This window comes from Hyla sarda, chromosome 5 (genome assembly GCF_029499605.1).
Source record: "Hyla sarda isolate aHylSar1 chromosome 5, aHylSar1.hap1, whole genome shotgun sequence".
In the NCBI taxonomy this organism is placed as follows: Eukaryota; Metazoa; Chordata; class Amphibia; order Anura; family Hylidae; genus Hyla; species Hyla sarda.
The window spans coordinates 24,635,645-24,663,292 of NC_079193.1; the positions used below are offsets into that span (position 1 = coordinate 24,635,645).

The 27,648-nt window shown below is 44.0% G+C and overlaps 1 protein-coding gene across 4 annotated transcripts in view; it reads right to left on the reverse strand.

Annotated features, from left to right (window-relative positions):
* Window positions 1-1,840: 1,840 nt before the first annotated feature.
* Window positions 1,841-27,648, reverse strand: part of PEX1 (peroxisomal biogenesis factor 1) — a 92,064-nt gene continuing 66,256 nt past the window's right edge. For 2 of the 4 annotated variants that reach the window (XM_056519019.1, XM_056519020.1), the window contains 7 exons: window positions 25,927-26,069; window positions 25,736-25,839; window positions 15,785-15,952; window positions 14,839-15,066; window positions 10,256-10,432; window positions 6,468-6,595; window positions 1,841-2,176 (listed from right to left, as the gene is read on the reverse strand). In XM_056519019.1, the coding sequence (XP_056374994.1) occupies window positions 2,101-2,176; window positions 6,468-6,595; window positions 10,256-10,432; window positions 14,839-15,066; window positions 15,785-15,952; window positions 25,736-25,839; window positions 25,927-26,069 (1,024 nt within the window). In that variant the 3' untranslated portion in view covers window positions 1,841-2,100. The remainder of the gene's footprint in view (window positions 2,177-6,467; window positions 6,596-10,255; window positions 10,433-14,838; window positions 15,067-15,784; window positions 15,953-25,735; window positions 25,840-25,926; window positions 26,070-27,648) is intronic. The other 2 variants (XM_056519022.1, XM_056519021.1) reach the window with 2 other exon arrangements.

The window sequence follows — 27,648 nt, forward strand, 5'->3', positions numbered from 1 at the left end:
AAAAATACGCTATTTTCGACTTTGGAATTTTTTTGCGCGTACGCCATTGATTGAGCGGTTTAATTAACGATATATTTTTATAGTTCGAATACTACACTTGATCTTAGCCAAGAAGCCGAGAAGGAACGTTGGAGGACATGTGTGACTCGCCCCTTTACTAATAACAAAGACCCTGTTCTGGAGACTGCAGGGGCGCTAAGGTCGTACTTACTACAGTAGAAGACTAAGCTACCGCTATGGGGCCCTTGGAGAAAGGGGGCCCTGTCCTGGTTGGTCCTGTTCCTTTTTCCATTAAAGAGGTACTCCGCTGGAAAACATTTTCTTTTAAATCAACTGGTGCCAGAAAGTTAAACAGATTTGTAGATTATTTCTATTTAAAAATCTTAATCCTTCCAGTACTTATTAGCGGCTGTATACTACAGAGGCAGTTCTTTTCTTTTTGAATTTCCTTTCTGCCTGACCACAGTGCTCTCTGCTGACACCTCTGTCCATGTCAGGAATTGTCCAGAGCAGGATAGGTTTGGGAAGTTAATAAAATGGACAGAGGTGTCAGCAGAGAGCACTGTGGTCAGGCAGAAAGGAAATTCAAGAAGAAAAGAACTTCCTCTGTAGTATACAGCAGCTGATAAGTACGGGAAGGATCAAGATTTTTAAATAGAAGTCATTTACAGATCTGTTTAACTTCCTGGCACTAGTTGATTTAAAAGAAAAAAAAATGTTTTCCAGCGGAGTACCCCTTTAACCCCTTAACGACGCAGGACGTATATTTACGTACTGCGCCGGCTCGCGCAATATGAAGCGCGGTGCGATCCCGCATCATATCGCTCATCAACGGCCGGGACCCGCAGCTAATACCACACATCGCCGATTGCGGCGATGTGCGGTATTAACCCTTTAGAAGCGGCGGTCAAAGCTGACCGCCGCTTCTAAAGTGGAAGTGACCCGGCTGCTCAGTCGGGCTGTTCAGGACCGCCGCGGTGAATTCGCGGCGTCCCAAACAGCTGACCGGACACCGGGAGGGCCCTTACCTGCCTCGTCGGTGTCCGATCAACGAATGACTGCTCCGTGCCTGAGATCCAGGCAGGAGCAGTCAAGCGCCGATAACACTGATCACAGGCGTGTTAATACACGCCTGTGATCAGGATGAGAGATCAGTGTAAAAAAATAAATAAACATACGTGGTATCGCCGCGTGCGTAAATGTCCGAACTATAAAAATATATCATTAATTAAACCGCACGGTCAATGGCGTACGCGCAAAAAAATTCCAAAGTCCAAAAAAGCGTATTTTGGTCACTTTTTATACCATTAAAAAATGATTAAAAAGTGATCAAAAAGTCCGATCAAAACAAAAATCATACCGATAAAAACTTCAGATCACGGCGCAAAAAATGAGTCCCCATACTGTCCTGTACGTGGAAAAATAAAAAAGTTATAGGGGTCAGAATATGACATTTTTAAACGTATAAATTTTCCTGCATGTAGTTATGATTTTTTCCAGAAGTGCGACAAAATCAAACCTATATAAGTAGGGTATCATTTTAACCGTATGGACCTACAGAATAATGACAAGGTGTAATTTTTACCGAAATATGCACTGCGTAGAAACGGAAGCCCCCAAAACTTACAAAATGGCGTTTTTTCTTCGATTTTGTCGCACAATGATTTTTTTTCCCGTTTCGCCGTGCATTTTTGGGTAAAATGACTAATGTCACTGCAAAGTAGAATTGCCGACGCAAAAAATAAGCCATAATATGGATTTTTAGGTGGAAAATTGAAAGGGTTATGATTTTTAAAAGGTAAGGAGGAAAAAACGAAAGTGCAAAAACGGAAAAACCCTGAGTCCTTAAGGGGTTAAGAAATTGTGTAAAACTCCTCTCTCCAGGGAACTGCATTGTCCGTAAATAAGAAGGGCCATATGGATATTTCCTATATGATCCAAGTGTTATCTGCCTTTGCCCAAATTTACATCATTTTCCATTTATAGATAAAAAATAAAAAAATCAGACAGGGAGCATATGAAAAATAAAAGACATTTATTAAATCCTGATTATACACCGGACATGGCTTATTACAATGGGTAGATTTTAGGCTGAATTATTTAGGCTAACGTTACTTTCTGTCCTCTTCCGAGCATCTGTCCACTTGGGCCCTTCGGATTTTGGAAGTTTTCATAGCTGAAAATAATAAAAGATGGAGAGAACAGTTATTAAAATATGAAACAAAGCCATCTGAAGTCTTGTTGAGACTACAACTCCCACTATGCTCTGAGAGCCACAGACTGGGAGGTATAGTCTTTACATATAGTTATTTCTTATAGGGGTAAGTAACACCCAAAGCCCCCCCCCCCCCCCATCGTCACCACCACATTATAGGATAGTGTTTCCCAACCAGGGAGCCTCCAGGTGTTGCAAAACTACAACTCCCAGCATGCCTGGACAGCCAAAGGCTGTCCAGGCATGCTGGGAGTTGTAGTTTTGCAACATCTGGAGGCATCCTTTTTTCTTTAGCCTTTGAACCTATAATACCAAGTTATAATATAGTGTCATTTGCTTCTATTACCTCCACACCTTCTTTGTCTCGTTTTCATGCACAGGACTGTTACAGTTAACGTTGCGGTCAGACTCGCTGACCGCAAGCGCATCCCTCCCCCTGTTGCCGAACGCATGCGGCAACCGGGTCCCCTCTCACCTCCTCTGCTCTCTGTGTACGCTGGCGTGCCTCCTAGTTTGTAGAGTCAAACTACACAAGCACCAATTAAGGGTGCGCTGGCCCTTTAAATTTTACAGAGCCGGCGCGCGCACCCTTAATTGGTGCTTATGTAGTTTGACCCTCTTTAACCACGCACTTCCTTTAACTCTTGCCGGATCTTTGTGCCTAGTTTGCCGTAGAGAAAGCGTTTACCTGCGTCTTGCCTTGCCGTGTGTCTGACCCCTTGCTACGTATTCTGACCTTGCTCCTGTGCTGCCTGCCTTCTGATCTCCTTGCTACGTGACCTGACCTTGCTTCATTGCCTCCAGTCCTGACCTCCTGCCAGTCCTGACTACGTCTGTGCCTCTTCCTTCCAGTGCCACATTATACCTCGGCTGCCTGAGGGGACAAGTCTTACCAGGGGTAGCAACCTGGGTGCCGCCTGCCGCAGCAAGTCCATCCCGCTTTGCGGCGTGCTCTGGTTAAAACCAGCGGCACCTTAGACTCCGCTCCCTGGTACGGCTCACGCCATCATCCTCACAGGTCAGTGGATCCACCTTACCACAGCCGTAACAATGACCCCCACCCGGAAGTGCTGTAGTGGAAGTCTTTTTATTTTACTGTTGTCTCTGACCTTTCCCAGCATTCCATGCGGCCCGAGACAATATATCATAAGTCACATGGTCTCCAAGGGGCGTGGCTAAGCTGCAGTGGGTCGGTGGATAGCAGAGTGGGAGAGATTTACTGTAGTAATGCTATCCACTGCAGCAAAGCCACGCCCCCTGGAGACCATGTGACTAATGACATAATGGGGGAGATTTATCGAAACCTGTTCAGAGGATAAGTTGCCCAGTTGCCTATAGCAACCAATCAGATCGCTTCTTTCATTTTTAACAAGGCTTCTGAAAATGAAAGCAGCAATCTGATTGGTTGCTATGGGCAACTGGGCAACTTTTCCTCTGGACAGTTTTTGATAAATCTCCTCCATTGACTCTGGCCGCATGGAATGCTGGGAAAGGTCAGAGACAACCATAAAATTAAAAGACTTCCACTACAGCACTTCCGGGTGGGGGTCCTGTGCATGAAAACGGGACAAAGCGCCACACGGAGGTGAAAGAAGCAAATTACACTGTATTATAACTGGGCATCATGGGCTCAAAGGGTGAAGAAAACAAATCTTAGAACACCCTATAACAACAAGCAGCTCAGAAATACAAACTAGGGATGTCCCGATACCTTTTTTTTATTTAAGACCGAGTACAAGTACCGATACTTTTTTTTTAAGCACTTGCCGATATCAATTACAGTGATCCCTCAACTTACAATGGCCTCAACATACAATAGTTTCAACATACAATGATCTTTTCTGGACCATTGTAACTTGAAACCAGACTCAACATACAATGCTATGGAATCTGCGAAACGTGTCAATGACTGGAAGAACCGACCAATCAGAATGGATATTTCACTGGTAAAACCTGTGTATTCCTAAAAGTGTATGCACTGACTGGTGTCTGGTAGCGCCCCCTACAGTACAGGGAGGTATTACATGTTCTGTACACTTTACCTGTATTACTGAAGTGTATGCACTGACTGGTGTCTGGTAGCACCCCCTACAGTACAGGGAGGTATTACATGTTCTGTACTCTTTACCTGTATTACTGAAGTGTATGCACTGACTGGTGTCTGGTAGCACCCCCTACAGTACAGGGAGGTATTACATGTTCTGTACTCTTTACATGTATTACTGAAGTGTATGCACTGACTGATGTCTGGTAGCGCCACCTACAGTACAGGGTGGTATTACATGTTCTGTACTCTTTACCTCTGCCAGGGTAGCTGCTCCTTTGGGCACCAGGTGAGGGCGGCTCCATTTTCCTTTTTTTAGGACACTTCGTGTTCTGTTCAGGACCCTGAAGAAGCTTCTGTCCTCTACATAGACCAGTGTTTCCCAAAGAGGGTGCCTCCAGCTGTTGCAAAACTACAACTCCCAGCATGCACGGACAGCAGAAGGCTGTCCGGGCATGCTGGGAGTTGTAGTTTTGGAACAGCTGGAGGCTCCCTGCTTGGGAAACACTGACATAGACAGTGATTACAGCTCCCAGCAGATCTTTCTTACTTTTATATGTAAGGATTTGCTTTATCTATATTAGTTATCTACTTATTTTTCTTTATTCCTCACTTTTCCCTATTTTTTGGATGACATTTTGGGGCTTCAGAACCAATTACCAGGTTTCCATAGAGTTATGGTCTCAGCATACAATGGTTTCAACATACAATGGTCGTCCTGGAACCTATTAATATTGTAACTTGAGGGACCACATATACTTTTTTTCTATGTTATGTGACAGGGTTTTTTTTTTTTTTTAATGGGAAAAAGGGGTGTTTCTTTTAAGTTTTTATGACCACTTTGTCGCAGCTGGTGTATATGCTTGAAAAGTCGCTAATTTTTTGTGCAGAAATGGCGATGTCCGAGCAATATCGCCATTTCTGCACAAAAATGTGCGACTTTTCGAGCATATACACCAGCTGCGTCAAATTGGTCATGAGGGAGGCTGTACTTTCGGGGCTGATTTGCGACACCTAAAGTCGCATAGATATACGCAAGCTCGTGTCTGTCGTATATTTCACGCATCAGGTGTGCAAAGGCAGCCACAGAGCCGCTGGAGAGGCGCACAGAGAAAATGGACGGAGCTTGACTCATGTTTGGCGCACCAAAACACTGCACATAATACATGGGCCTCCCCCATACTTTCCATGTCCTTCACCTGTTCAACGTAAAACGCATCTCAAAGCTGCAGCAATTCACAGTAAGGCCATGTTCACAGGGTGGATTTTGTACGCAATGTCCGCACGAAAAATAGGGTCGGACATTCCGTATATTCGTGTCATCCGGTGGTCGTTAGGACTGCTCTGTCTCATAGATGGCAATGCATTTCTGAGCGGAATCCGCAGAAAGAATACGCATGACTATCCTTTCTGTGGACGCCGGAAATTCCGCCATGTGCACAGTGCAGCAGACTCCAATTGAAATCAATAGGACTCTACAGCAGCGGAATGTCCGTGCATATATATATATTTTTTAAAATAAAGATTTTTATTTATATTTTCCAATATTACAATAGCAAAAACAAGGAGAGAAAAAAAAAAAAAAAGAAATTCTTTAAAAAATAACATACAGTACAACCCTTTCTTCCCCTTCCTCCCCCCCCCCCCCTGTGCATATATTAAAGGGGTATTCCAGGAAAAAACTTTTTCATAAATATCAACTGGCTCCAGTAAGTTAAACAGATTTGTAAATTACTTCTATTAAAAAATCTTAATCCTTTCAGTACTTATGAGCTTCTGAAGTTAAGGTTGTTCTTTTCTGTCTAAGTGCTCTCTGATGACACGTGTCTCGGGAAACGCCCAGCTTAGAAGAGGTTTGCTATGGAGCTTTGCTACTAAACTGGGCGTTTCCCAAGACACGTGTCATCAGAGAGGAATGAGACAGAAAAGAACAACCTTAACTTCAGAAGCTCATAAGTACTGAAAGGATTAAGATTTTTTAATAGAAGTAATTTACAAATCTGTTTAACTTTCTGGAGCCAGTTGATAGATATATATAAAAAAAGTTTTTTCCTGGAATACCCCTTTAATTTTTGCAGACATTCTGCCGTGTGAACATAGCCTAAAGCTGCGCTTGTCTTTGATGCACAGTGCGCTGCACGAAAACGCTACATGTACAGGCGACCTGATTTGGATGATTGAAAGGTTTACGTATTACTCATTCCTTACAGATGGTTGAAAAACTTCCAGTCCTCCGCACTTATAGAGGGTCTGGTGCTGGCGAGAGCCGCCAGAAGGTGGGTTTGGCGGACGCACATTTTCTTCTTTTGTTCCATCTGGCAGCGAGATGACTCCTCCTGGCAGATAAAATATAAACAGTTAATTTGTCATTATATGGAGGATCAGACTGATTTTATTTAAAGGGGTACTCCCCTGGAAAACATTTTTTTTTAAATCAACTGGTGCCAGAAAGCTAAAACAGATTTGTAAGTTTCTTCTTTAAAAAAATCATAATCCTTCCAGTACTTATCACCAGCTGTATGCTTCACAGGAAGTTCTTTTCTTTTTGAATTTCCTTTCTGTCTGACCACAGTTCTCTCTACTGACACCTCTGTCCATTTTAGGAACTGTCCAGTGCAGGAGAGTTTTGCTATGGGGATTTGCTCCTACCCTGGACAGTTCCTAAAATGGACATAGGTGTCAGAAGAGAGCACTATAGTCAGACAAAAAGGAAATTCAAAAAGAAAAGAACTTCCTGTGGAGCATGCAACAGCTATTAAGTACAGGAAGGATTAAAGGGGTTATCCAGGAAAAAACTATTTTTTTTATATATCAACTGGCTCCAGAGTTAAACAGATTTGTAAATTACTTCTATTAAAAAATCTTAATCCTTTCAGTACTTATGAGCTGCTGAAGTTGAATTTTTCTTTTCTGTCTAAGTGCTCTCTGATGACAAGTGTCTCGGGAGCTGTCCAGAGTAGAAGCAAATCCCCTTAGGAGCTGCACAGAGCAGAATAGGTTTGCTATGGGAATTTGCTTCTACTCTGGACAGCTCCCGAGACAGGTGTCACCAGAGAGCACTTAGACAGAAAAGAACAACTCAACTTCAGCAGCTGATAATTATTGGAAGGATTAAGATTTTTTAATAGAAGTAATTTACAAATCTGTTTAACTTTCCGGAGCCAGTTGATCTAAAAAAAAAAGTTTTTTTCCTGGAATACCCCTTTAAGATGTTTTAATAGAAGTAATTTACAAATCTGTTTAACTTTCTGGCACCAATTGATTTTAAAAAATATATATTTTCCAGGGGAGTACCCCTTTAATAAAAAAAAGGGATTTTTTTTTCTCCATAAAATACTAATAATTTAATAAAATAATAATTTTTTTATAACATTTTTTCAGCTCAGAAGAGGTTAGTGCACTAGTTGTTAGTCATGATTGGCATAAACCTGGTATTGTAATGTATAGACATATTGTGTAGCTCAGGGGTACAGCCACTTTAATGGTCACTAACAGCTTAGATCAATGCAGTGTGCCTCCAGCTGTTGCAAAACTACAACTCCCAGCATGCCCGGACAGCCTTTGGCTGTCCGGGCATGCTGGGATTTGTAGTTTTGCAACAGCTGGAAAAACACTGCTTGGGAAACACCGGACTAATTACACAACCAATCGACTTCAATAGGCACCATGTAATGCTTCATTTCTCCTGTGGTGGCGCTGTATGGGGAACTTAAAGGGGTACTCCTCTGGAAAATGTTTTTTTTTTTTTTTATCAACTGGTGCCAGAAAGTTAAACAGATTTGTAAATTACTTCTATTAAAACATCTTAATCCTTCCTGTACTTATCAGCTGCTGTATGCTCCACAGGAAGTTCTTTTCTTTTTTAATTTCCTTTCTATCTGACCACAGTGCTCTCTGCTGACACCTCTGTCCATTTTAGGAACTGTCCAGAGTAGGAGTAAATCCCCTTAGCAAACCTCTCATGCTCTGGACAGTTCCTAAAATGGACAGAGGTGTCAGCAGAGAGCACTGTGGTCAGACGGAAAGGAAATTCAAAAAGAAAAGAACTTCCTGTGGAGCATACAACAGCTGATAAGTACAGGAAGGATTAAGATTTTTTAATAGAAGTAATTTACAAATCTCTCTTAACTTTCTGGCACCAGTTGATTAAAATAATAATAATAATAATAATGTTTTCCCGGGGAGTACCCCTTTAACAGCTAGGACCAGTTCACACTGAAAAATTTCTGAGCGTAATCCCCTTGCAGCAGCTTCCTATTGCTGTCTATGGGATTCTGCTATGGAAATCCCACAGCGGAATTGGATTTCGACGGAGGAACGAACAAGTTAATTTTTCAGCAGTACTTGGCGTGGGCCCCATTGCGGTCAATGGGGATCGTGCAGGTTCGCGTGATCATAGCGCCGCATAATATCCGCATCGCCTGCTACACTCGAAATTCCGGGTGGAAATTCTCACTGTAAACGTACCCTTAAAGGGGTATTCCATGAAAAAACATTTTTATTCATATCAACCAGCTCCAGAAAAGTTGAATAGATTTGTAAATTACTTCTATTAAAAAAAATCTTAACCCTACCAGTACTTATCAGCTGCTGAAGTTTTTCTTTTCTGTCTGACCACAGTGCTCTCTGCTGACACCTCTGTCTGTCTCAGGAACTGTTCAAAGTAGCAGCAAATCCCCATAGCAAACCTCTCCTGCTCCGGACAATTCCTGAGACAGACAGAGGTGTCAGCAGAGAGCACTGTGGTCAGACAGAAAAGAACAACCCAACTTCAGCAGCTGATAAGTACTGGTAGGATTAAGATTTTTTTTATAGAAATAATTTACAAATCTGTTCAACTTTCTGGAGCCAGTTGATATGAAGAAAAATGTTTTTTCATGGAATACCCCTTTAATTATCGCTGATTGGGACAACCAGGTTCGTTCCATTTCTTCTATTGAAGAGAACCCCTTTCCATGTGACCTGTTAGGGCATATTGATATCACAGAGGTGGGGGGGTCCCCTATTTAGGATCCCTCTATGAGCCAGTGCAGGGAATGGATCCTGTTCCTGGCAGATTTGAGCCGACCTTGTATTACACGGAAGGACATTAAATTGGCCGGTGGCAAAAATTTGGCAAAATTTGCAGTTTGCCAAATGCACCAGGGGTGGCACCCGGTGACCATCTGATCGCCATGGCATTCTGAAAGGGTTTTCTCTAAGGGAACGTTCAGACTGAGAATTTCTGCCCGGAAAAATTCAGGTCAGCGCTATGACTGCACGGACATGCACTGTCCCCATTGACGGCAATGCAGTCCACACGGAATTCCGATGAAAGACATGAACATGTTCAGTTCTTCGGCGGAAATTGGCCAATAAGAAACCAACCCCTTTAAAGGGGTACTCCGCTGGCCATGGTTCGGAACATTTAGTTCCGAACGGTGTGTGAGCGATGCGGGGATCGGCCACGCCCCCGTGACATCACGCCACGCCCCCTCAATGCAAGTCTATGGGAGGGGGCGTGACTGCGTCACGCCCCCTCCCATAGACTTGCATTGAGGGGGCGTGGCGTGATGTCACGAGGGGCATGGCCGACGCCCGCATTACGTAAACAGCATTCGGAACTTTAAGGCTGCGTTCGCACCGTGTTTGGGGCATACAGCAGCCAGATGCGACAGAGCTGCCATATCCCTGCCGGACCCGGGCTGTACCTCCTGTCGGCTCATTTTCCCAACATTTCGAATCGGACTGAAAAGGGCAGCAAACCACGATTTACAGTCAGAAACGGTGGGAAAATGAGCCGGCTGGGGTCTATAGCGGACGACACTCACTTTATTGAAATGAACGGGATCCGGCAAGTGGCCTTTGCAAAGTTTCCCCGCCGGATCCGGCTGTCGCATGTCCCAAACGTGGTGTGAATGCAGCCTAACCTGTTTTAGCTATAAGACGTGTAGATCAGCGTCTGCACATGTGTGCGGGGGAAGAGGTGAGACGGCTATTGGTAAAGGGCGGTATACCGGGTTCTTGTAGCTAGTCAGACCGGCCTCAGCGTGTGCATTCTGGCAGCGCTCCTGGAGGTCTTCCTGCGGGGAGGAAGTTATGAACACTACAGGTTGGGATGACACCAATTCTCCTACAAACAAGCCAGTGAAATCATATGTAATGGAATTGCTTCCAGATAAGCTGTGGCAGGTCTGTAAAGACAATTGAAGGAAGACATGTTACATGTGATGGTCAGGGGGAGGTAACATGGTGAAACCTGCAGCTAAAGGACATCTTTGTTTGTTTAAAAGGGTATTAAGGGATCAGAAGATTGTATCTAAATAAGATTATCACCCCAAGACACATAACTTACTAATCATCACAAATTGTATTGGTTTCAGCATGATTCACCCCTGTGTAGTCCTCTCAGTCTCAGGGTGGTGTTGTCTCAGCATCTCCCTGGCTCCTCCCTCTATCCTGACAGGAAGTTGTGTAGTCCTCTCATTGTCAGTGTGATGTTGTCCCAGCAGCTCCATGGCTCCTCCCTCTCTGATTACAGGAAGTTGTGTAGTCCTCTCATTGTCAGTGCGATGTTGTCCCAGCAGCTCCCTGGCTCCTCCCTCTCTCCTGACAGGAAGTTGTGTAGTCCTCTCATTGTCAGTGTGATGTTGTCCCAGTAGCTCCCTGGCTCCTCCCTCTCTGCTGACAAGAAGTTGTGTAGTCCTCTCATTGTCAGTGTGATATTGTCCCAGCCGCTCCCTGGCTCCTCCCTCTCTACTGACAGGAAGTTGTGTAGTCCTCTCATTGTCAGTGTGATGTTGTCCCAGTAGCTCCCTGGCTCCTCCTTCTCTCCTGACAGGAAGTTGTGTAGTCCTCTCATTCTCAGTGTGATGTTAACTCCAGCTCCCTGGCTCCTCCCTCTCTCCTGAGATGTCACATCATCCTCTGCTGTCTCAGGAGGTGTGTCTGGATCTGAGCCCTAAGCGCACCCCATAAGTGATGTCACCACCCCTGACTAGCCCCATTTAACTGTCATATACACAGTGTTTACTGCATGCTGCCTTGTGATGAATAATGCCACAGGCAGAGAAGCAGACAGGGAATGAATAGCAGGTGCTGCAGCCTCACTGACTGTGCGATTGTCTGTTCTGTATTAAGATGTTCTACTGTAGCTCCGGGCAGGGAACTGACAAGAATGCCATAAGGGGAGTAAGCAGGATAGGAGGGCTGTGATGAAAAGTTGAGGGAAAGCAAGGCATTCTGGGAATTGTAGAACTGAGCAACTGCATAACCACGAAGCAGTTTCAGAACTGGGGTAGACAGGTAAGCTATATGCTTCTGGAGGGTTTTTATGTTTTCTATTACCTCAAAGTACTGCTTCATAACATGGTCCCTGAGTACTGATCGGACACCAGTGCTGGGACCAGTGTGGACATCAGGATTTTTTATGTTTTTTTGCATAACTTGGGTAAAGTGCAGGAGATTTATCTAAACTACTAGAAACACTGGTTACTTTGCAGACCAGTGTTTCCCAACTAGGGTGCCTCCAGCTGTTGCGAAACTACGTCTCCCAGCATGCCCGGACAGCCTTCGGCTGTCCGGGCATGCTGGGAGATGTAGTTGTGCAACAGCTGGAGGCACCCTGATTGGAAAACACTGTTGTAGACATTCAGAATTATTGATGAGTGGATTAGTGGTTAATGATGACGGCAACAGACAGATGTATAACACAAAGGAACAGGAGCAGGGATTCCTGTCAAGGGCACCTGTACACTGAGCGGCAATGCAGACACTACTGTATGCATCATCGCTCACTGAACACTCGCTGGGACTAACGGCTTCATCTCAAGCTAGATCTATGATCTTGATCTTGTTTTACAGCCAAGCATTCTAAAAATCTAGGTGAAGATGAACTGCATTTACCTTTAGCTGTCACTCCAGTCTGTGTGAGAGGCAAGGATTTGCCCCCCATGAAGACGCAACTTGTAGATTGGTGAAACATGTTGGGAGGAATTTACATAATGTTTTAAATCAAAAGTTGTTGCATTTAAAAGGGGTACTCCGGTGGAAAACCTTTTTTTATATTTTTTTTATTTTTTTTAAATCAACTGGTGCCAGAAAGTTAAACAGATTTGTAAATTAATTCTATTAACAAAAAAAAAAATGAATCCTTCCAGTACTTATTAGCTGCTGAATACTACAGAGGAAATTCTTTTCTTTTTGGAACACAGAGCTCTCTGCCGACATCACGAGCACAGTGCTCTCTGCTGACATCTCTGTCCATTTTAGGAACTGTCCAGAGCAGCATATGTTTGCTATGGGGATTTTCTCCTACTCTGGAGATGTCAGCAGAGAGCACTGTGCTGGTGATGTCAGCAGAGAGCTCTGTGTTCCAAAAAGAAAATAATTTCCTCTGTAGTGTTCAGCACCTAATAAGTACTGGAAGGATTAAGATTTTTTAATAGAAGTAATTTACAAATCTGTTTAACTTTCTGGCACCATTTGATTTAAAAAAAATAAAATAAAATAAATAGCTAGATCTGTGATCTTGTTTTACAGCCAAGCATTCTAAAAAGCTAGGTATAGATGAACTGGGCGTTGCATATACCTTTAGCTGTCACTCCAGTCTGTGTGAGAGGCAAGGATTTGCCCCCCATGAAGACGCAACTTGTAGATTGGTGAAACATGTTGGGAGGAATTTACATAATGTTTTAAATCAACATGTTTCGGCAATTAATACTTAGTGTACCCTGCAGGTACATGTGGACATATTTGTTGCCTGTGTCTTTAGGTACTACCTACGGTGTATATGCAGTATATATATATATATATATATATATATATATACACACACATATATATATATATATACACACACACACATATCTCATCATTCAGATCTGAGCATCAAATAAGTTGCACCAAACCCTCTCACCACACACACCAATGAAGTTTATACTTTATATATTGCCCCTATCCTGTCTGTACTTGATCTTTAGTATTAGGCTGGGTTCAGACATAGTATTTTTCTCTATATTTTGATCAGTATTTGTAATCATACTCAAGAGCGCAAGCAATACGCAAAAATACTGACCAAAATTCTGTGTGAACCCAGCCTAAAATCCACTGACCACTTCTCTATTGATCCCTATGCTACAGTCATAGCACTAATAATTATCACTAAAAGAATGTCTGATATATGTGCGACTGATGTACAAACTTTCAGTCACGATTAAAGGGTTACTCCGCTACCCAGCGTCCGGAACATTGAGTTCCAAATGCTGGGTGCGGGCTTCCATGTTCACGCCCGCCCCCCTTGTGACATCACGCTCCCGTCATGTGACGTAACGTCCCGCCCCCTCAATGCAATTCTATGGGAGGGGGGGGCATGACGGCCGTCGCGCCTCCTTCCCATAGACTTTCATTGAGGGGGCGGGCGTGAACAGGGAAGCCCGCACATAGCGTTCGGAACTCAGTGTTCCGGATGCTGGGGAGCGGAGAAACCCTTTAATATCCCCTTTCATGTGTCAGTGTGGACATGCAATAGTGCTCACAGTTTTTTACCATTTTAAAGAATATGACCTCTTAAAGAATACCTATCACCAAAAAAACCTTTAATATGTTATAGCTCAATCAATTATAGACAAGTTCCTAATTGCTTTCCATGAAAAATTTTCACTTCTTTTATATTTTTTTAAGGTTTGAAAGGTTCACCACCAGGGGTCTCCCTAGCTGCAAGGCTTTCTGTTGATTTCAGACTCACGCCGGCCTGGCATGTGTCCGAAATCACAGAGAGCTGGCTGATCCCGAGACGAGGTCAGCGCAGCTCCCCACCTGTCAATCAGACAGGCGGGAGCGAGCACTGTGCTTGTAACACAGCAGGGTGCGCTCCTGACCCACGCTCCCGGCCCCGAGTCAGTGGAGCGCTGCCCTGCAGTTTGTAAACATCGGGTCTGCCCAGGAAAAACACATACACGTCTAATCGAGGTCTTACATCAGGAAGAAGGGCGGAAGCCAGCCTGGCAGGCATCAGATGATGTCATGCCTTCCAGGCCCCGCCCACATCTTCCGCTCGCACACATTAGGGAATGGAGCTGCCAAAGATGACAATGAAAAGGTGTTTATAGGAGGATGTGAATGAAATTGAAGGGGTACTCCACCGCTAGACATCTTATCCCCTATCCAAAGGATAGGGGATAAGATGTCTGATCGCGGGGGTCCCGCCGCTGGGGATCCCCTCAATATAGCATGCGGCACCCACCTGTTTCAGCTCCGGAAGCGCATAGACTTGCATTGAGGGGACGGGGCGTGACGTCACACGGGGGCAGAGTCATGACGTCACAGACTTCCGTTCTGGTGGTCGGGACCCAGACCCTCCAGCGCTTCCGGAGCAGAAACAGGTGGGTGCCGCATGCTATATTGCGGGGGTCCCCAGCAGCGGGACCCCCACGATCAGACATCTTATCCCCTATCCTTTGGATAGGGGATAAGATGTCTAGGGGTGGAGTACCCCTTTAAGTACAGCCATAGCCTTAGTCAGATTTAGGGACAGATAGGGAGAGTGTAGTTGATGATAGGTACTCTTTGTGTACTCAAAGGTGACGGATAAGGTAAGTACCTTATCTGAACTGCCATTCCCCAAGTCAGAGTCATTGGAACTCCCAAAATAAAGGCGCCAGATATTGGACTTTGCATCATGCGGAGGAATTTTGACCATATCCAGAGAGGTAAGAGACTGCTCTAGGGTGCTGTCCGGTTCTCCTGAAGATTCATCCGAAACGCTGCTGTGGTTCAGGAAAATCATTGATGATAAACTGGCGTCACTGTCCGATCCAGACCCGCTGTCCTAAAACAGGAAAGGTATAAACATGAATATTGTAATGTCTCAACAAACTACACAAGGGATTGTAAATAAGGAGGCTGTCCAAGAAATGTGTGTATGGGCTGAGGCCCCCAAAAGTAGTAGCCACTCTGTTCTGGCTCATTGTCCTAAGTGGGGGGGATCCTCCTCCTTCACATTCATATGCTATTAACGGGGTACTCCACCCCTAGACATCTTATCCCCTATCCTTTATATAGGGGATAAGATGTCTGATCGCGGGAGTCCTGCTGCTGGGGACCCCTGCGATCTCGGCTGCGGCACCCCAGAGAGAACTTTGCTCCGTGCCAGATGACTGGCGATGCGGGGGCGAGGCTCGTGACATCATGGCCACGCCCTGCTCATGACGTCACGGCCATACCCCCTCAATGCAAGTCTATGGGAGGGGGCGTGACAGCGTCACGCCCCCTCCCATAGACTTGCATTGAGGGGGCATGGCTGTGGCATCACAAGCGGGCGCCGCCATGACATCATGAGCCTCCAGCGCTGCCACGACACTCTAAACAAACGCCGGGTGCAGCAGGGAGATCGCGGGGGTCTGCGGCCATCAGTCATCTTATCCCCTATCCTTTGGATGTCTAGGGGCGGAGTACTCCTTTAAAGAGCATATGGGCAGAGGGTGTTCTCAAAACAGATCTCCTTTTAGTAGTAATAGAGATGAAGTGGGACTTGGCAGTGGTCATACCTGGGGTGCTAGGCTGGAATGGATGGCCTCGAGCTGTGCATTGTATAACAACGCTTTCAGATCTGCTCCGGTGAAGGTCATCGTCCGACTGGCAATATACTGAAAATCCACATCACCGTCCAACGTCATGGAGCGGCTGAGACCTTTCAGGATTTCATATCGAGAGGCCTGTATAGTAATAAGCCAAAAAGATCATTTTCTTGTTTAACCCCTTAAGGATGCAGGACGTAAATGTACGTCCTGGTGAGGTGGTACTTAACGCACCAGGACGTACATTTACGTCCTAAGCATAACCGCGGGCATCGGAGCGATGCCCGTGTCATGCGCGGCTGATCCCGGCTGCTGATCGCAGCCAGGGACCCGCCGGCAATGGCCGACGCCCGCGATCTCGCGGGCGTCCGCCATTAACCCCTCAGGTGCCGGGATCAATATAGATCCCGGCATCTGCGGCAGTTCGCGATTAAAATGAACGATCGGATCGCCCGCAGCGCTGCTGCGGGGATCCGATCATTCATAACGCCGCACGGAGGTCCCCTCACCTTCCTCCGTGCGGCTCCCGGCGTCTCCTGCTCTGGTCTGTGATCGAGCAGACCAGAGCAGAAGATCGCCGATAATACTGATCTGTTCTATGTCCTATACATAGAACAGATCAGTATTAGCAATCATGGTATTGCTATGAATAGTCCCCTATGGGGACTATTCAAGTGTAAAAAAAAATGTAAAAAAATGTAAAAGTAAAAGTAAAAAAAAAGTGAAAAATCCCCTCCCCCAATAAAAAAGTAAAACGTCCGTTTTTTCCTATTTTACCCCCAAAAAGCGTAAAAAACATTTTTTATAGACATATTTGGTATCGCCGCGTGCGTAAATGTCCGAACTATTAAAATAAAATGTTAATGATCCCGTACGGTGAACGGCGTGAACGAAAAAAAATTAAAAAAGTCCAAAATTCCAACTTTTTTAATACATTTTATTAAAAAAAAAATTATAAAAAATGTATTAAAAGTTTTTTATATGCAAATGTGGTATCAAAAAAAAGTACAGATCATGGCGCAAAAAATGAGCCCCCATACCGCCGCTTATACGGAAAAATAAAAAAGTTATAGGTCATCAAAATAAAGGGATTATAAACGTACTAATTTGGTTAAAAAGTTTGTGATTTTTTTTAAGCGCAACAATAATATGAAAGTATATAATAATGGGTATCATTTTAATCGTATTGACCCTCAGAATAAAGAACACACGTCATTTTTACCATAAATTGTACGGCGTGAAAACGAAACCTTCCAAAATTAGCAAAATTGCGTTTTTCGTTTTAATTTCCCCACAAAAATAGTGTTTTTTGGTTGCGCCATACATTTTATGATATAATGAGTGATGTCATTACAAAGGACAACTGGTCGCGCAAAAAAACAAGCCCTCATACTAGTCTGTGGATGAAAATATAAAAGAGTTATGATTTTTAGAAGGCGAGGAGGAAAAAATGAAAACGTAAAAATTAAATTTTCTGAGTCCTTAAGGCCAAAATGGGCTGAGTCCTTAAGGGGTTAAAGGGGTACTCTGGTGGAAAACTGTTTTTTTTTTTTTTTTTTAAATCAACTGGTGCCAGAAAGTTAAACAGATTTGTAAATTACTTCTATTAAAAAATCTTAATCCTTCCAGTACTTATTAACACCTGAATACTGCAGTGGAAATTCTTTTCTTTTTGGAACACAGAGCTCTCTGCTGACATCACGAGCACAGTGCTCTCTGCTGACATCTCTGTCCATTTTGGGAACTGTCCAGAGCAGCATATGTTTTCTATGGGGATTTTCTCCTACTCTGGACAGTTCTTAAAATGCACAGAAGTGTCAGCAGAGAGCGCTGTGCTCATGATGTCAGCAGAGAGCTCTGTGTTCCAAAAGGAAAAGAATTTCCTCTGTAGTATTCAGCAGCTAATAAATACTGGAAGGATTAACATTTTTTTTAATAGAAGTAATTTACAAATCTGTTAAACTTTCTGGGACTAGTTGATTAAAAAAAAAAATATATAAAGTTTTCCACCGGAGTAGCCCTTTAAATCAGAAAACATTTTACTAAGTGTTCAAAGTTTAAACAGCAAGTAATATGCAGGACAGGCACATTATAACAACATCAAATGATCAAGGGGAAGATGGTTAAAGGGGTATTCCATGCAAAACCTTATTTTATATATATATATATATATATATATATATATATCAACTGGCTCCGGAAAGTTAAACAGATTTGTAAATTACTTCTATTAAAAAATCTTAATCCTTCCATTAGTTATTAGCTTCTGAAGTTTTCTGTCTAACTGCTCAATGATGATGTCACATCCCGGGAGCTGTGCATGATGGGAGAATATCCCCATAGGAACTGCACAGCTCATCAGAGTCATCAGAGAGCAGTTAGACAGAAAACAACAACTCAACTTCAGAAGCTAATAACTATTGGAAGGATTAAGATTTTTTAATAGAAGTAATTTACAAATCTGAAACAAAAACTTTTGCCCGGTCCTGCTAGGTTATAGGTTTACTATATTTGAATTTATAATTATAAAATAGATTACTGGGTCGTGCTTCAATAATAATGTAATATATTTATTAAAATGACAATGTATAAAAGGTTACTCCTTACAGGGCCCGTGTGTGGAGAACACATAAAATACAGGCAATAGATAATAGAAGTACATAAAATAATAAGCGTATAATTGTACCACTGGCGTAAATATGTGGTTTCTTGTGTGCAACAAGCAAATGCCTATTTGGAATAAGCAGATACCTATTGCACAAATAATACTAAGTGGCTATTTACCACAATTAAAATATGCATACCGTATATACTCGAGTATAAGCCGAGTTTTTCAGCATGATTTTTCGTGCTGAAAACGCCCCCCTCGGCTTATACTCGAGTGAACAAAAAAAAAAAGTTTCTGGCTTTAGCTGTGAGGGGATGGTCCCGGCCATTCATCTCCGCCTGTCAATCCCTTCTCAGTGGTCTTCAATCTGTGGACCTCCAGATGTTTCAAAACTACAACTCCCAGCATGCCCGGACAGCCGATGGCTGTCCGGGCATGCTGGGAGTTGTAGTTTTGAAACATCTGGAGGTCCGCCGGTTGAAGACCACTGCGGCCTTCGTCAGCATCCAGACCCCCCTTTTGTTTTCTACTCACCTCCCCTCGGTGGGAAGGAAGGGTGAGCTGGCCCCGGAGCAGAGAAGACGGCCTCCCGGTGAAGATGGACAGCCCGGAACGACTAACCCTCCCCACCGGACGGTCCCTACAGCATAGATGGCCCGGACCACCTCGCCCTTCCTTCCCACTGAGGGGAGGTGAGTAGAAAACTAAAGGGCGGTCTGGATGATGACGAAGGCCGCAGTGGTCTTCAACCTGTGGACCTCCAGATGTTTAAAAACTACAACTCCCAGCATGCCCGGACAGCAATAGGCATGCTGGGAGTTATAGTTTTGTAACATCTGGAGGTCCGCAGGTTGAAGACCACTGAGAAGGGATTGACAGGCGGTGATGATGAAGGGGGGGGGGGGATGATGACGAGGGGGATGATGATGGGGGTGTTAATGACGGGGGTCTAGATGATGAGAGGGGGGATGATGACATGGGGGGATGATGTATTTCCCACCCTAGGCTTATAGTCGAGTCAATAACTTTTCCTGTGTTTTGGGGGGGAAATTAGGGGCCTCGGCTTATATTCGGGGCGGCTTATATTCGAGTATATACGGTATGTATAAATGTGTCCTTTCTATGATACTAGACAGTTTGTAGCAATTTAAATATGTTACCGGTCTTTTGTAACAACTCGGGCAGTTCGCACTGGAAACAGGTATTGTTATAGCAGTGCCTGGATGGTTTATCGCACTGGATCCTCTGTGCGGCGGTCCCAGATGATGATGAAGAAATAGCCTAGCAGAGTCCTATTGTGAAGCGGTGGTGGTCATCACGGGCTAATGGCGGGCACCGATGTACACGAGCTGCCAGAGGACCGTTGGCGCTGGCAGGCGCTGTAGATGGAGAGATCCTCACCGCTGGGCTACGATGCTGGTTGTGTGGGACCGAGGTCCGCACGCTGGATACGAGGAGCTCACCTCGTGTTGTTGGCGTGTGACGTCAGCAGATGTTGAAGCTGGAAACACTGCACCTGCGTTGGCCTTGTAAAAGCTGGACCGGACAAATGCTGGACTAGATCCGCTGTAGTTTCCAGGTTCACAGAAGGTAACTAGCCATTAGTCATGGGCACAGTTCATAAATAGCGTTTATGCCAGTGGCTATGCATACAGGACTAGACGCGTTTCAGGGTTATATAATGCAACCCTTTCCTCAGTAGTAGCTGACTACTGAGGAAACGGTTGCATTATATAACCCTGAAACGCGTCTAGTCCTGTATGCATAGCCACTGGCATAAATTTATGAATTTATTTATGAACATATTTATGAACTGTGTCCATGACTAATGGCTAGTTACCTTCTGTGAACCTGCAAACTACAGCTGATCTAGTCCAGCATTTCTCCGGTCCAGCTTTTACAAGCCCAACTCAGGTGCAGTGTTTCCAGCTTCAACATCTGCTGACGTCACACGCCGACAGCACGAGGTGAGCTCCTCGTATCCAGCGTGCGGTCCTCGGTCCCACACAGCCAGCATCGTAGCCCAGCGGTGAGGATCTCTACAGCGCCTGCCAGTGCCAACGGTCCTCCGGCAGCTCATGTACATCGGCGCCCGCCAGCACCATTAGCCCGTGATGACCACCACCGCTTCACAATAGGACTCTGCTAGGCTATTTCTTCATCATCATCTGGGACCGCCGCACAGAGGATCCAGTGCGATAAACCATCCAGGCACTGCTATAACAATACCTGTTTCCAGTGCGAACTGCCCGAGTTGTTACAAAAGACCGGTAACATATTTAAATTGCTACAAACTGTCTAGTATCATAAAAAGGACACATTTATACATATGCATATTTTAATGTGGTAAATAGCCGATTAAGTATTATTTGTGCAATAGGTATCTGCTTATTCCAAATAGGCATTTGCTTGTTGCACACAAGAAACCACATATTTACGCCAGTGGTACAATTATACGCTTATTATTTTATGTACTTCTATTATTTATTGCCTGTATTTTATGTGTTCTCCACACACGGGCCCTGTGAGGAGTAACCTTTTATACATTGTCATTTTAATAAATATATTACATTATTATTGAAGCACGACCCAGTAATCTATTTTATAATTATAAATTCAAATATAGTAAACCTATAACCTAGCAGGACCGGGCAAAAGTTTTTGTTTCTGGTTTTCCCTTTTTTGCAACTAAGGTATAGTTACATGCCCTAGTTTGACCTCGGTGTGTATTATTAATTGTGAGCTGCACATACACATTTTTTTCCCTAATTTAGGCTGGGTTCACACTACGATTTGAACTACGGTTCCCATATACGGCTGGGAGGAGGGGTGGGCGGGGCTTAATTGCGGCGCCCGCACTCAGCCGTATAGGGGAACCGTAGTTAATGTATGTCTATGAGCTGACCGGAGTGAACCGCAGCCTCCGGTCTGCTGCTTTTTCGGCCGTATGCGGTTTCCCGACCGCAGGCAAAAACGTGGTCGAGCACGTTTTTGCCTGCGGTCGGGAAACCGCATACGGCCGAAAAAGCAGCCGACCGAATACGGCTGAGTGCGGGCGCAGCGATTAAGCCCCGCCCACCCCTCCTCCCAGCCGTATACGGGAGCCATAGTTCAAATCGTAGTGTGAACCCAGCCTTACAAATCTGTTTAACTTTCCGGAGCCAGTTGATATATAAAAAAAAGTTTTGGCCTGGAATACCCCTTTAAGTAACCAGAAAGTGTCCGGTACAGATTACAAGTAAGACCATAGTAAAAACCTGTTAGGCCAGTGGTTTCCACCAGAGTGCCTCCAGCTGTTACAAAACTACAAACTACCAGCACGGCTGTCCGGGCATGCTGGGAGTTGTAGATTTGCAACAGCTGGAGGCGTCCTCATTGTAAAGGAATAACAGGTTTATGTATATTATTATGGATTTATTTTTTATTTTTTTTAACATCTATTTTTGTTTTTTTTTTACTTAGAAGACTTGTACAGCACTGATTATTTATTTATTCATTCATTGCCACTCATTTTAAAGGAATAACAGGTTTATGTATATTATTATGGATATATATATAGATATATAGATATTTTTTTTTTTTTTAAATATATATATATATTTTTTTACATCTATTTATTTTTATTTTTTACTTAGGGGACTTGTACAGCACTGATTATTTTCTATTCATTGCAACTCATTGTAAAGTAATAACAGGTTTATGTATACTATTATGGATATATTTTATTTATTTACATTTTTTTATAACATCTTTTTATTTATTTTTTACTTAGGGGACTTGTACAGCACTGATTATTTATTTATTTATTTATTAATTGCAACTCATTGTAAAGGAATAACAGGTTTATGTATATTATTATGGATATACAGTGGTCCCTCGAGTTACAATATTAATTGTTTCCAGGACGACCATTGTATGTTGAGACCATTGTATGTTGAGACCAGAACTCTATGGAAACCTGGTAGTTGGTTCTAAAGGCACCAAAATGTCATCCAAAAATAGGAAAGAGTGAAAATGAAAGAAAAATAAGGAGATATCTAATACAGAATAAGCAAGTTCTTACATATAAAAGTAATAAAGATCTGCTGGGAGCTGTAATCATTGTCTATGTCAGTCTTTCCCAAGCAGGGAGCCTCCAGCCTGCCAAAGGCTGTCCGGGCATGATGGGAGTTGTAGTTTTGCAACAGCTGGGGTCATCCTGCTTGGGAAACACTCGTCTATGTAGAGGACAGGATCTTCTTCGAGGTCCTGTACAGAACACGCAATGTCCTAAAAAAGTAACATGGAGCCGCCCTCACCTGGTGTCCAAAGGAGCAGCTAACCGTGGTACAGGTAAAGTGTACAGAACAGGTAATACCTCTCTGAACTGTAGGGGGCGCTAACAGATATCAGTCAGTGCATACACTTCAGTAATGCAGGGGTTTTACCAGTGAATGCCCATTCTGATTGGTCGGTTCTTCCAGCCATTGACACATTTCACAGATCTGGACTGTCCGTACATTGTATGTTGAGTCTGGTTTCAACTTACAATGGTCCAGAAAAGACCATTGTATGTTGAAACTATTGTGTGTTGAGGCATCACTGTATATATTTTTAACATCTTTTTACACTTTTTTTTTTTTTAACCTAGGGGACTTGTAGAGCACTGTACTTGTGTATCTCAGGCGCTCCCATAGACAGTGCATGGAGCGTGTGCCTACATGACGCTCCATGCACAGGGAGAGACGGGGGCTGGAGATTATGGGGGATCTCAGCGCTTGGACCCTCAGTGATCAGAAACTTCTCATTACTGTCAATTATCCAGCCACTTCAATAGAGGAAACAATAGTAGGGACGAGGCAGCTGAGTCTAGGCTTCCTCTTTCTCCTCTACACTTTATGCCCAGGCTGACACATGCTCCCCCAATTGTAAGCAATGAGGACTTTTTTCATATACAGTGACCCCCCCCCGACCTACGATGGCCCCGACATACGATCATTTCAACATACGATGGACTCTCAGAGGCCATCACATGTTGAAGGCAGCATCAACATACGATGCTTTTTTATGTTGGGGCCATCGCATAAACGGCTATCCGGCAGCGCAGACTGCTTCAGCTGCCCCCGGATAGCCGTTTACGGTGCCCCGTGTGGTCCGCTGACGATCACTTACCTGTCCTCGGGGCTCCGGAGCGTCCTCTTTGGGATCCTCTGCATCGTCGGCGCTCTCCATCGTCGTCATCACGTCGCTGCGCACGTCGTCCCGTCATCCAATAGGAGCGGCGTGCGTAATGACATGATGGCGGCGACGGAGAGCGAAGCTGCCGGGGAAGCAGAGGCCTTGCCGGAGCATCGGGGACACCTTGGGGACGCAGCGACAGCGATGGAAGGCGACATCTAGGGCAGCAGTGACAAGCGGTGAGGGTCCGGAGCGGAGGGGACACGTGAGTATAACTTCCTATACCAGTGGTCTTCAACCTGCGGACCTCCAGATGTTGCAAAACTACAACTCCCAGCATGCCCGGACAGCCGTTGGCTGTCCGGGCATGCTGGGTGTTGTAGTTTTGCAACATCTGGAGGTCCGCAGGTTGTAGACCACTGTCCTATACTTTACATTGCACGGATCCCTCAACATACGATAGTTTCAACAAACGATGGTCCATTTGGAACGGATTACCATCGTATGTTGAGGGACCACTGTGCTTTGAGTCAGTGAAAACCTATGGGTGAATTCAGCACATTCTGTATTTAGATGGTCCACACCCCCCTGACGAAGCGAAGGGCGAAAACGTATGTTAAGGGCTGGAGGTGATGTATCTCCCTACAGAGTGCACAGTCTAGTCTAAGTTCATATACCATGACTTGTATACATGTGTTGGGTAGAAGTGTACTTCATTCATAGTCTCTATTATGTTTAAAGCTTTTGCAGTGATATGCACAGTTCTACCTACTCTATATATCTGACCATTTTGTGGTTACCATTCTAAATTCACCCCTCCATTTTTTTGTGTTTTGATCTCAGCTTTGCCTATTATATGTTATTTAACATTGTGTGTCATTTTTACATATGTCTAATAAAGTTGGTTTGGCCTTTTTGATACATCACGTTATCTTGTGGCCTTGATTTTTGGTGATATATATATACACACATATATACATATCGCCAAAAAACAAGGCCCCAAGATATATATATATATATATATATATATACACAGTAGTCCCTCAAGTTATGATATTAATTGGTTCCAGGCTGACCATTGTATGTTGAAACCATTGTATGCTGAGACCATAACTATGGAAATCTGGTAATTGGTTCTGAAGCCACCAAAATTTCATCCAAAAATAGGAAAAAGTGAGGATTAAAGAAAACTAAGTAGATAACGAATACAGATAAAGCAAATCCTTCCATATAAAAGTAATAAAGATCTGCTGGGAGCTGTAATTCACTGTCTATTTCAGTGTTTCCCAACCGGAGTGCCTCCAGGTGTTGCAAAACTACAACTCCCAGCATGCCCGGACAGCCTTCGGCTGTCCGGGCATGCTGGGAGTTGTAGTTTTGCAACAGCTGGAGGCACCCTCTTTGGGAAACACTGGTCTATGTAGAGGACAGAAGCTTCTTCAGGGTCCTGTACAGAACACGCAGTGTCCTAAAAAAAGGAAAATGGAGCCGCCCTCACCTGGTGTCCAAAGGAGCAGCTACCCTGCACAGGTAAAGAGTACAGAACATGTAATACATCCCTGTACTGTAGGTGGCGCTACCAGACACCAGGCAGTGCATACACTTCAGTAATACAGGTAAAGAGTACAGAACATATAATACCTCCCTGTACTGTAGGGGGCGCTACCAGACACCAGGCAGTGCATACACTTCAGTAATACAGGTAAAGAGTACAGAACATGTAATACCTCCCTGTACTGTAGGGGGCGCTACCAGACACCAGTCAGTGCATACACTTCAGTAATACAGGTAAAGAGTACAGAACATGTAATACTACCCTGTACTGTAGGGGGCGCTACCAGATACCAGTCAGTGCATGCACTTTTAGGAATACACAGGTTTTACCAGTGAAATATCCATTCTGATTGGTCGGTTCTTCCAGTCATTGACACGTTTCGCAGATTCCATAGCATTGTATGTTGAGTCTGGTTTCAAGTTACAATGGTCCAGAAAAGACCATTGTATGTTGAAACTATTGTATGTTGAGGCCATTGTAAGTTGAGGGATCACTGTATATATCTTTTTTTTTTTCACTATTTACCAAATGTAACCATAAATTGTGATGTCATCATAACCTCTCCTGCATTTTACCACTCCTACAAGCAGTGCCTGCTGACCTGGTCTGGGGGCGGACAGTACAGACATTCATCCAAGCGTCCAGGTCGCAGTAAGGCCGGATCAATCAAATCAGGGCGACTGGTGGCTGCCAGGACGTAAACACCTAATAACAAAGAATAAAGGCGGAAATTAATATTTACAAAGAGTCCAGCCGGTCTGTATACAAGGCCCTCTGTAATAATAATTTTACCTTGTAGCGCCTCCACGCCGTCCAGCTGGGTCAGCATCTGGTTGACCACTCTGTCAGTGACGCCTGTGTTATCGTGTCCTCTCCGTGGAGCAATGGAATCAAATTCATCAAAGAACAAGATGCAGGGCTTGGCTGCCTGAGCTCTGGGAACACATGATCCATAGATGAAGACAGACAGATTGCATTATATTAAAGGGGTATTCCAGGCAAAAACTTTTTTATATATATCAACTGGCTCCGGAAAGTTAAACAGATTTGTAAATTACTTCTATTAAAAAATCTTAATCCTTCCAATAGTTATTAGCTTCTGAAGTTTTCTGTCTAACTGCTCAATGATGATGTCACGTCACGGGAGCTGTGCATGATGGGAAAATGTCCCCATAGGAACTGCACAGCTCCCGGGACGTGAGTCATCAGAGAGCAGTTAGACAGAAAACAGCAACTCGACTTCAGAAGCTAATAACTATTGGAAGGATTTAGATTTTTTAATAGAAGTAATTTACAAATCTGTTTAACTTTCCGGAGCCAGTTGATATATATATAAAAAAAGTTTTTGCCTGGAATACCCCTTTAAGAAATGCTTATCCCAAGCCACTGAAGGTGAAATGCTGTATTAAAGTGTGGCCATGCATAGAAAAGGGCAGCTCGAGTCCTACACAGGGGCTCTCTGTTCTGGTTTATAGAGAGGGGTCCCAAGCAGGGAACTCCTCTCTATGATGCTCATGAGCTTTAAAGGGGTACTCAGGTGGAAACCTTTTTTTTTTTTTTTTTTTTTTTATCAACTGGTGCCAGAAAGTTAAACAGATTTGTAAATTACTTCTATTAAAAAATCTTAATCCTTCCAGTACTTATTAGCTGCTGAATACAACAGAGGAAATTATTTTCTTTTTGGAACACAGAGCTCACTGCTGACATCATGACCACAGTGCTCTCTGATGACATCTCTGTCCATTTTAGGAACAGTCCAGAGCAGCATATGTTTTCTATGGGGATTTTCTCCTACTCTGGAAAGTTCCTAAAATGGACAGAGGTGTCAGCAGAGAGCAGAGTGGTCATGATGTCAGCAGAGAGCTCTGTGTTCCAAAAAAGAAAAGAATTTCCTCTGCAGTATTCAGCAGCTAATAAGTCCTGGAAGGATGAAGATTTTTTAATAGAAGTAATTTACAAATCTGTTTAACTTTCTGACACTAGTTGATAAAAAAAAAAAAAAAAGTTTTCTACCCTTTTAATGGGGCATATGGACAGGGGTTGCATTATCTCCAGAATACGCAATGGGTGTCTGACTGGTGGTGGTCCAATCTCTCCAATCAGTGGTCCTGTGTTCACCATCCTGTAGCATGTTGCTACTCCATTTAACTCTTCAGGTCGGTGAAGCTAGCCGAGAGCTGTACTTGTTGGCTATTTTACGCAGTCCTATAGAGTTAAATGTTGCGGCAGCATGCATGTCCAACTGCTGCTCCATTCTAATGGGGGACACAAGACCTACATTGTTACGATCCAGCGTCTGAGCCCCCATAAGTCAGTTATCCTGCTGTAAAGGATTGTCCTGAGTGTTGTTATTATGCAATTTGCATGGATCTCATTGATAATTAGCTATGCCCCTCCTCCTCAATGTCCTGTGTCTGGCTGTAAGAGAAATGACTGCAGCAGGAGCCTCCCCCCTTCCCTTTGCTTCACTCATGGGATGTGATTGCATTATAGCCAGTGGCCTTTTTTTCATCT